General features: G+C 39.2%; 1 protein-coding gene across 1 annotated transcript; it reads left to right on the plus strand.

Annotated features, from left to right (window-relative positions):
• The first annotated feature begins 6,846 nt into the window (after positions 1 to 6,846).
• MAFA (MAF bZIP transcription factor A) lies at positions 6,847 to 10,528 on the plus strand. The gene has a single exon (XM_073577362.1). The coding sequence runs from the start codon at positions 7,801 to 7,803 to the stop codon at positions 8,665 to 8,667; it is 867 nt and encodes a 288-aa protein (XP_073433463.1). The 5' UTR covers positions 6,847 to 7,800; the 3' UTR covers positions 8,668 to 10,528.
• Positions 10,529 to 11,590: the final 1,062 nt, after the last annotated feature.

The following is an 11,590-nucleotide window of genomic DNA, read 5'->3' on the forward strand; positions in this document are numbered from 1 at the left end:
ACGGACAGAGGAGTACACGGCGGAGCCCCGAGGAGCACTTTAAAATTCGCACGTGACATTCCACCGGAAGTGATGTGCTAGAAGCTGACTGGAAATTAGGTAATTTCGGGAGGAGATTGTGACGGAACCATGGAGGCACTTCAGGGAATGCTTCAGATCCATCACCGTGTCCTCCCCCAACAGCACGGACAGCAGGATCGCCTTGGACTCGGGGATGCCGGCCATGTGAGCGGATCATGATATGTCCTGCATCGGGAGGCTCAGGTGGGCACTACAGTGGGAGCCGGGCTGCTATAGTATCTTTATAGAATCTTTCTTTCTCTCTCTGTTTCTTTCCTTTTTTCTTTCTCTGTTATTTCTTTCTCTCGCTGTTCTTTCTTTCTTTCTCTCTGTTTTCTTTTTCTCTCGGTTCTTTCTTTTCCTCAGTACCAGTCAATGTGCCCACAGTACCAGTCGAATAAGAGGGGTAGGAAACTAGGTGGCATTGGTCACATTGAGCCTCTCATACTTTTTACTGGTGTATAATCATATGCCCTGAGCACCCCCTAAAGTGGGCCAGCACCAGACAACAGGGTACAAACAAATCACTATTACTATCAGTCCAAGTGGACAATTATATAGGTAAAGTTAATGATGTCCCTGTGCCAAGCACTGCGGAGGATCAGAATACACTGAGGAGAGCAGAACAGCGGGGTTTGGGTAGAAGAATTATATGGGGCCCATTACACTGTATGAAGAAATATATGGTGCCCATTATGCTGTATGAAGTAATATATGGGGCCCATTATACTGTATGAAGTAATATATGGGGCCCATTATACTGTATGAAGTAATATATGGGGCCCATTATACTTTATGCAGTAATATATGGTGCCCATTATGCTGTACGAAGTAATATATGGTGCCCATTATGCTGTATGAAATAATATATGGTGTCTATTATACTGTATGAAGTAATATATTGGGCCCATTATGCTGTATGAAATAGTATTTGTGGCCCATTATACTGTATGAAGTAATATATTGGGCCCATTATACTGTATGAAGTAATATATGGGTCCCATTATACTGTATGAAGCAATATATGGGGCCCATTATACTGTATGATGTAATATATGGGGCCCATTATACTGTATGAAGTAATATATGGTGCCCATTATGCTGTATGAAGTAATATATGGTGTCTATTATACTGTATGAAGTAATATATAGGGCCCATTATGCTGTATGAAATAATATCTGTGGCCCATTATACTGTATGAAGTAATATATGGGGCCCATTATACTGTATGAAGTAATATATGGGGCCCATTATACTGTATGAAGTAATATATGGTGCCCATTATGCTGTATGCAGTAATATATGGTGCCCATTATGCTGTATGAAGTAATAAATGGTTTCTATTATACTGTATGAAGTAATATATAGGGCCCATTATACTGTATGAAGTAATATATGGGGCCCATTATGCTGTATGAAGTAATATATGGGGCCCATTATGCTGTATGATGTAATATATGGTGCCCATTATACTGTATGAAGTAATATATAGGGCCCATTATGCTGTATGAAATAATATTTGTGGCCCATTATACTGTATGAAGTAATATATGGGGCCCATTATACTGTATGAAGTAATATATGGGGCCCATTATAATGTATGAAGTAATATATAGGGCCCATTATACTGTATGAAGTAATATATGGGGCTCATTATATTGTATGAAGTAATATATGGGGCCCATTATGCTGTATGAAGTAATATATGGGGCCCATTATGCTGTATGATGTAATATATGGTGCCCATTATGCTGTATGAAGTAATATATGGTGCCCATTATGCTGTATGAAATAATATTTGTGGCCCATTATACTGTATGAAGTAATATATGGGGCCCATTATACTATGTGAAGTAATATATGGGGCCCATTATGCTGTATGATGTAATATATGGGGCTCATTATACTGTATACAGTAATATATGGGGCCCATTATACTGTATGAAGTAATATATGGGGCTCATTATACTGTATGAAGTAATATATGGTGCCCATTATGCTGTATGAAGTAATATATGGTGCCATTATACTGTATGCAGTAATATATGGTGCCCATTATACTGTATGAAGTAATATATAGTGCCCATTATACTGTATACAGTAATATATGGTGCCCATTATGCTGTATGAAGTAATATTTGTGGCCCATTATACTGTATGAAGTAATATATGGGGCCCATTATACTATGTGAAGTAATATATGGGGCCCATTATGCTGTATGATGTAATATATGGTGCCCATTATGATGTATGAAGTAATATATGGTGCCCATTATGATGTATGAAGTAATATATGGTGCCCATTATGCTGTATGAAATAATATTTGTGGCCCATTATACTGTATGAAGTAATATATGGGGCCCATTATACTATGTGAAGTAATATATGGGGCTCATTATACTGTATGAAGTAATATATGGGGCCCATTATGATGTATGAAGTAATATATGGTGCCCATTATGCTGTATGAAATAATATTTGTGGCCCATTATACTGTATGAAGTAATATATGGGGCCCATTATACTATGTGAAGTAATATATGGGGCCCATTATACTATGTGAAGTAATATATGGGGCTCATTATACTGTATACAGTAATATATGGGGCCCATTATACTGTATGAAGTAATATATGGGGCTCATTATACTGTATGAAGTAATATATGGTGCCCATTATGCTGTATGAAGTAATATATGGTGCCATTATACTGTATGCAGTAATATATGGTGCCCATTATACTATGTGAAGTAATATATGGGGCCCATTATACTGTATGAAGTAATATATAGGGCCCATTATACTGTATGAAGTAATATATGGGGCTCATTATATTGTATGAAGTAATATATGGGGCCCATTATGCTGTATGAAGTAATATATGGGGCCCATTATGCTGTATTATGTAATATATGGTGCCCATTATGCTGTATGAAGTAATATATGGTGCCCATTATGCTGTATGAAATAATATTTGTGGCCCATTATACTGTATGAAGTAATATATGGGGCCCATTATACTATGTGAAGTAATATATGGGGCCCATTATGCTGTATGATGTAATATATGGGGCTCATTATACTGTATACAGTAATATATGGGGCCCATTATACTGTATGAAGTAATATATGGGGGTCATTATACTGTATGAAGTAATATATGGTGCCCATTATGCTGTATGAAGTAATATATGGTGCCATTATACTGTATGCAGTAATATATGGTGCCCATTATACTGTATGAAATAATATATAGTGCCCATTATACTGTATACAGTAATATATGGTGCCCATTATGCTGTATGAAGTAATATTTGTGGCCCATTATACTGTATGAAGTAATATATGGGGCCCATTATGCTGTATGAAGTAATATATGGTGCCCATTATGATGTATGAAGTAATATATGGTGCCCATTATGCTGTATGAAATAATATTTGTGGCCCATTATACTGTATGAAGTAATATATGGGGCCCATTATACTATGTGAAGTAATATATGGGGCCCATTATGCTGTATGATGTAATATATGGTGCCCATTATGACGTATGAAGTAATATATGGTGCCCATTATGATGTATGAAGTAATATATGGGGCCCATTATGCTGTATGAAATAATATTTGTGGCCCATTATACTGTATGAAGTAATATATGGGGCCCATTATACTATGTGAAGTAATATATGGGGCTCATTATACTGTATGAAGTAATATATGGGGCCCATTATGATGTATGAAGTAATATATGGTGCCCATTATGCTGTATGAAATAATATTTGTGGCCCATTATACTGTATGAAGTAATATATGGGGCCCATTATACTATGTGAAGTAATATATGGGGCCCATTATGCTGTATGATGTAATATATGGGGCTCATTATACTGTATACAGTAATATATGGGGCCCATTATACTGTATGAAGTAATATATGGGGCTCATTATACTGTATGAAGTAATATATGGTGCCCATTATGCTGTATGATGTAATATATGGTGCCATTATACTGTATGCAGTAATATATGGTGCCCATTATACTGTATGAAGTAATATATGGGGCTCATTATACTGTATGCAGTAATATATGGTGCCTATTATGCTGTATGAAGTAATATATGGGGCCCATTATACTGTATACAGTAATATATGGTGCCCATTATGCTGTATGAAGTAATATTTGTGGCCCATTATACTGTATGAAGTAATATATGGGGCCCATTATGCTGTATGAAGTAATATATGGTGCCCATTATGCTGTATGAAGTAATATATAGGGCCCATTATACTGTATGAAGTAATATATGGTGCCCATTATGCTGTATGAAATAATATTTGTGGCCCATTATACTGTATGAAGTAATATATGGGGCCCATTATACTATGTGAAGTAATATATGGGGCCCATTATGCTGTATGATGTAATATATGGGGCTCATACTGTATACAGTAATATATGGGGCCCATTATACTGTATGAAGTAATATATGGGGCTCATTATACTGTATGAAGTAATATATGGTGCCCATTATGTTGTATGATGTAATATATGGTGCCATTATACTGTATGCAGTAATATATGGTGCCCATTATACTGTATGAAGTAATATATGGGGCTCATTATACTGTATGCAGTAATATATGGTGCCTATTATGCTGTATGAAGTAATATATGGGGCCCATTATACTGTATACAGTAATATATGGTGCCCATTATGCTGTATGAAGTAATATTTGTGGCCCATTATACTGTATGAAGTAATATATGGGGCCCATTATGCTGTATGAAGTAATATATGGTGCCCATTATACTGTATGAAGTAATATATAGGGCCCATTATACTGTATGAAGTAATATATGGGGCTCATTATATTGTATGAAGTAATATATGGTGCCCATTATGATGTATGAAGTAATATATGGTGCCCATTATGCTGTATGAAATAATATTTGTGGCCCATTATACTGTATGAAGTAATATATGGGGTCCATTATACTATGTGAAGTAATATATGGGGCCCATTATGATGTATGAAGTAATATATGGTGCCCATTATGCTGTATGAAATAATATTTGTGGCCCATTATACTGTATGAAGTAATATATGGGGCCCATTATACTATGTGAAGTAATATATGGGGCCCATTATGCTGTATGATGTAATATATGGGGCTCATTATACTGTATACAGTAATATATGGGGCCCATTATACTGTATGAAGTAATATATGGGGCTCATTATACTGTATGAAGTAATATATGGTGCCCATTATGCTGTATGAAGTAATATATGGTGCCATTATACTGTATGCAGTAATATATGGTGCCCATTATACTGTATGAAGTAATATATGGGGCTCATTATACTGTATGCAGTAATATATGGTGCCTATTATGCTGTATGAAGTAATATATGAGGCCCATTATACTGTATAAAGTAATATATGGTGCCTACAGAGATGCATGATAAGATCCTGTCTGCAGCCACCACTAGGGGGAGCTCCCTGTATACAGAGATACATGATTAGATCCTGTCTCCAGCCACCACTAGGGGGAGCTCCCTATATACAGAGATACATGATTAGATCCTGTCTGCAGCCACCACTAGGGGGAGCTCCATGTATACAGAGATACATGATAAGATCCTGTCTGCAGACACCACTAGAGGGAGCTTCCTGTATACAGACATACATAAGATTCTGTCTGCAGCCACCACTAGGGGGAGCTCTCTTTTTACCTTATTGACAGTATGATGGTGGCTTTATTGATTTGCACTCTTTTATACAATGGTCTTTGACAAAGTGACTGCCTCTACAGAGCCCCTACAATTGTCTTACAGCTTTCCACCTATTCTACATGACATACTCTTCTGCAGCTTTCCTTTTTTCTTGTCATTCTTTTGATCTCTATGTGAATCAGGAGGCCCTGGCTGAGTAGATGTAGACCCTAGGGGGATGGCTGCTGCCTGTATAATGTCACCCCTCTGGATGATTCCTCGTGGATTGCAAGCTCTTGGGGGCAGCGTCCTCCTTTATACGTGTTCTCTGGAGCAGCAGTGGCCCCTCTGCAGGATCAGTATATGGCCCCTAACAGCTCATTATTGTTATATTATTATTATTATTTATTAATAATAATATAAATAATATTTATTATATTTATTATTGTAGCTTCATTTATTCCATGGCGCTTTACATGTGAGGAGGGGTGCACATAATAAAAAACATGTACAGTATTCTTAAACCCTACAAGTCACGACTGGTACAGGAGGAGAGAGGACCCTGCCGCGTGGGCTCATTATCGTGCAGGCCTTTATCTGTCTGTGGATGTGGGCCCCTTACTTCTCAGGCCCCTGTTGGCAGCTGCACATGTGGTGTCCGCCCCTGCTCTGGACTGCAAGGAGCTGCGGCATATGTTGGTGCCATGTAAGATAATTATATCTATAACTTTGTATGTAACCCCCCTTCTCATGTACAGCACCATGGAATTAATGGCGCTATATAAATAAATAATAATAATAATAATTATGAAGGTCCCAAGTTCTTACCTGGGCAGGCGCAGTGCCTGTTTGCAGCCACTAGAGGGCTCCTGCTCTTCTTTTCTCCTTCCAGCTGTTCCCTCCAGGAGATTGACAGCCCCTGCTACACAGATATGTAAATGTAAAGTGCTATGGGGGAATTTGATTGGCTAGACTTGGGATCCCCACACCTAAGAGGGCGTTTCCAGGCACATTGCCTTGTTAAAGGGCAGAGTGCTTCTATGAGCCCACAGTAGAAGCACAGGCTGCGACCCTGCAAACAGCATCCAGGGGCTGAGGAGGCAAAGCAGCCGCAAATGCTGTCAGTATATGCAGAGAGCAGAGCATGCTGCAGGGCATGCAAGACAGCACGCGGAGCATGCAACACAGCAGACCATGCAGCTGAGCTGAGGGACCTGCACGCACAGAAACACGCTGCCCTGCAAACTTCATGAAAGGCAACTTTCCTTTTCAAAAGACAGAACCTGCAGCCCCCTCATCTGACAGCCTGGAACCCAACTTGCAGAGCAAAGCATGTAGCAGCCTCCTCTGATCATCTGGATTTTGCGGCAATCCTCCTCTGATCATCTGGACTTTGTGGCAAGCCTCTTCTGATCATCTGGACTTTGCGGCAACCCTCCTCTGATCATCTGGACTTTGCGGCAGCCTCCTCTGATCATCTGAACTTTGCAGCAGCCCTCCTCTGATCATCTGGACTTTGCGGCAGCCTCCTCTGATCATCTGAACTTTGCAGCAGCCCTCCTCTGATCATCTGGACTTTGCGGCAGCCTCCTCTGATCATCTGAACTTTGCAGCAGCCCTCCTCTGATCATCTGGACTTTGCGGCAGCCTTCTCTGACCATCTGGACTTTGGGTCAGCCCTTATCTGATCGTCTGGACTTTGGGTCAGCCCTCCTCTGATCATCTGGACTTTGTGGCAGCTCTCTGATCATCTAGACTTTGTGACATCCTCATCTCATTGTTGAGATCCTGTCGCACCCTTAATTCTCTTACCTGGACTTTGCAGTACCCCTTATCTCCTTGCATCCCCCATAAGCACAGAGGGACTGGGAGCTGTGACTGGAGTGTATTAGTCAGCTGCTGACAGATCCCACGAGAAGGCTCATCCTCCTGCAGGCTGTTGGGTACAGACACACCATCTAGGGGGCGTGGAGCTCCTAAATTGTAAGCAGTGACAGTGACAACTCTTATATGGACTGAGATGGCCTCTGATCTGGCTATGAGCGCAGAGTTGCCCAACAGCCCTCTTGCCATTGAGTACGTCAACGATTTCGATCTGATGAAATTTGAGGTCAAGAAGGAACCCCCAGAAGCTGAGAGGTTCTGCCACCGGCTGCCACCCGGATCATTGTCTTCTACTCCAATCAGCACCCCTTGTTCTTCAGTGCCCTCCTCGCCCAGCTTCTGCGCCCCAAGCCCTGGAGCACAACCCAACGTGAACCCCAACAACCCCAACGCTGCCAATAAGCCCCAACTGGAGGACCTGTACTGGATGTCTAATTATCAGCACCACATCAACCCCGAAGCCCTCAACTTGACTCCTGAAGATGCCGTGGAGGCTTTGATAGGAAACCCACACCACCACCACCACCAAGGCTATGACGGCTTCAGAGGCCAGCACTACCCAGGGGATGAGATGGCACCATCCAGTCACCATCACCAGGTTCATCATCACCTACACAACCACAACCATCACCATCTAAGGCTGGAAGAAAGGTTCTCTGATGAGCAGCTGGTCAGCATGTCCGTGAGAGAACTTAATCGGCAGCTGAGGGGCTTCAGCAAGGAAGAAGTCATACGTCTAAAGCAGAAGAGAAGGACCTTAAAGAACAGGGGCTATGCCCAGTCCTGCAGGTACAAGAGGGTGCAGCAAAGGCACATCCTGGAGACGGAAAAGTGCCAGCTCCAGAACCAAGTGGAACAACTAAAACAAGAGGTGTCCCGGCTGGCCAAGGAGAGGGATCTATACAAAGACAAATACGAGAAGCTGGCCAGCAGAAGCTTTACCGCCAGAGAATCCCCACAAACGTCCAACCCTGGCAAAGGCTCGGCCGACTTCTTCATGTGATCTCTGTGCCCCTCACTGCCCAGACACCCTGTACATAGAGGTAAAGAACTTGTAGCCAAATACAGTAAATTCTACATTATTTATCGACTGTACCCAGCACCGCATTTACTCCACCACCACCTTATACCGGGACAGATAGAAGTCTTCGAGAGATTTCCAAGCCCCGATGTGTCCTCTCACGTCTTACATAGACTTGTACATAGGAGGGAACAGAGATGGACATCTTTTTTTAGGGAGGAGGGGATGCGTTATGCCCCCTCTATAACTGGACTGCTTTTTGAGCCAGAACTGAAGTCTTAATTTTTGTCAAAGTTGTGTGTCAGACCCAAGTCCGAAACCATGTAGAGCAATACCAGGACATAGGGCGTCACTGAAGAAAAGCCCACCGCGACCCTTCAGGACTGGGGAAGACCCATCCTACGAGACACGTGTGAAGGAACTCAATTTCTATGGGTATTAATACAAAAAACTAGACTTTTTAGCAAAATCCTGCATGCAGGTCATGTACGGCAATGTGAGGTCCCCTTTTCTACTAGACAAGGATGCATGACGATGTAGATTGTACCATTCGTTTGTCTTCATTTCCTTTTTCTCTTCGGCTTGTTTACTCCCCGGGTTCACAAACCTTTATTCATGTTTGTTTTTCTTTTTTTCTTTCTTTGAGAAAACTGTGCATCTTGTAAATGATCCAGACACTCGAAAGTCTTAACTCCCTTCCTTGGACTCATTACTTTAAATGCCAGTCGAGAAACAAAAATAATAATTTAAAAAAAAAAAAAAAACAACATGGGACAAAATTTTCCACAATCTCACTTAATATTTATTTTAATCTTAAGACATCCAAAAAGAAAAAAAAAATTGTGATGAGCGTATGAACAAATTATAGTCCCCTCGCCTCCTTTTTCCTTGTCTATATATTATTATTTAAGTTGAACCTGAGCCAGACAGAGTATAGTATTATTATTATTATTATTATTATTATTATTGTTATTATTATTTATGGTGTCCACTTGTACAGAATTGTAGAATTTAGTTCATTTTACGCCTTTTTTCTTTCTTCTCTTCTGAGCCTATATTTTGCTTGTTGGTTTAAATGACTAATCAAAAAAAATTCTGTAAAAAGAAACAAAAAAAAAATGAAAACATAAAAGTCTTAAGAAAAGTTTGTATGTAATTTAGCATGCAAATAATATTTAAATGATTAAGTCAATTAACGTGGATGAGTTGAAAGCTTAATGCACTATATAGAGGAATCCATGGGAGACGTCATATCGTTGTTTTATAGAGATTTACATAAATGATCTATGCTGTTACAAGGTTCAGTCATAATCGTACATTCTAAGAGACCCTCCTGGGGCGATAGAGTAATATATTCATGAAATATTGGGGCTGCTTTTTATTCTATGCACCGGTCTTATTTATTTAAAAAAAAAAAAAAATATGACCCTTGGGAAACAAATGTTATTTAAATCCTTTATGCGAATGTGAAAATTATTTCTGAAAACAGAAAAAAGATAAAAAAAATGAAAAAAAAAATAATTATGATAAACAATGCTTAATGTCAAAGTGTAAGAAAACAAAAAAAACAAAAAAAAAAAGTGTCCTGAATCTGCAGCTGAAGAAATTGGTGACATTTTTAAAGAATTCCTGATGGATATTGAGCCATGAATTGTGCATTTCTGAGGCCTGAGTTTTGACAACTTGGAGTTTTTTAATGTTTCATCGATACAAATTAAAAAAAAAAAAATGATAATTTAATTTTAGCAAAGTTCATTTTTTTTGTATATTCTGCACTCGATAAAACAGGTCAAACTGTGGAAATGTTCTGAAATAAAAGAAACCGAAAAGTCTTAAAGATAAATCTTGAGTTTTTACATTTTATTTGGTCTTAAAATACAATATGACAAGTGACGGTAATATTTACAATATTCACCAAAGTTCCACATTCCTTTATGCTGACGGCGAGCATCTTCATTTCGGTCTGCAGTTTCTGCGCAGGAGAGAGTGTTTGCTTCATTGTTTGGAGAGTTTGGGAGATGAAATATTTTCTTGATTTCATCTTTTGTTGTGTTTTTTTGTTTTTATTTTGTTTTTAATCTATATTTTATTGGGAATTTCCAGCTCAGCACACGGAATAAGCGCACGCTGACGGAATTACGTCCCTTCTCTCATTTTATTTTCTGGATTTGGTTTTAATTTAATTCTAATTTGGTAACTTTTAGATTATTGGAAACAAATTCGAAAATTTTAGAAAACACAAAATAAATGAAAACCTTTTAAATGAAAGTGAAAATGAAGCCGACGCTCAGGTGGCAGAGCCGGCGCTCTCTGAAGAGTTCTCTGTGATTATCAGGCAGCTTCCTCCGCGATTTATTACAGTCTCCGGGATAATTAGCACAGAATGGAATTGTAGAATTCTATAAAAAAAACTGAAATAAAATAGAATAAAGTGAGTCCGGGCGCTCGGCGACTTCTCCAGAACGTCTGCTCCTTTATTATACAGCTTCCCAGTTTGGGACATTTGTGGGTAGAAACTTTTTGAGCAAAATTCATAAAAACTTTTTCTTTTGTTGCAAAAACAAAACGAAATTATAGTATTATAGGCACACACATATATATATTTGCACCCTTTGGTCAGGGACGTACGGGGTCTGTCTGGTTGCGGACTCTAATGAATGGAAGCTTTATAGGAAATACCGCAGGATGAGTTCGGACCAATTCACAGAATCCTTTTTTTCTCATTATTTTGTGATTTGTTTTCTTGTTTTGTTTCTTTCTTTATTTAATTAAATCTTACAGTTTGTAAAAAAAAAAAAAAAGTTTTATCATAAAATCAAAGGAACAAAAAGTTATTTTTTACCTAAACAAATTCTGTGTAAACTTGTGTCTTTGAGTTGAGGAGCCGCTGAGCCGCGGGGCCGGT

The sequence above is a fragment of the Dendrobates tinctorius genome, unplaced genomic scaffold, assembly GCF_039654945.1.
Source record: "Dendrobates tinctorius isolate UK_male_01 unplaced genomic scaffold, ASM3965494v1 ptg000055l, whole genome shotgun sequence".
In the NCBI taxonomy this organism is placed as follows: Eukaryota; Metazoa; Chordata; class Amphibia; order Anura; family Dendrobatidae; genus Dendrobates; species Dendrobates tinctorius.

Bases quoted from the DNA above. Each gene is read 5' to 3' on its own strand.
- MAFA (XM_073577362.1), top strand. From the start codon at position 7,801: ATGGCCTCTGATCTGGCTATGAGCGCAGAGTTGCCCAACAGCCCTCTT.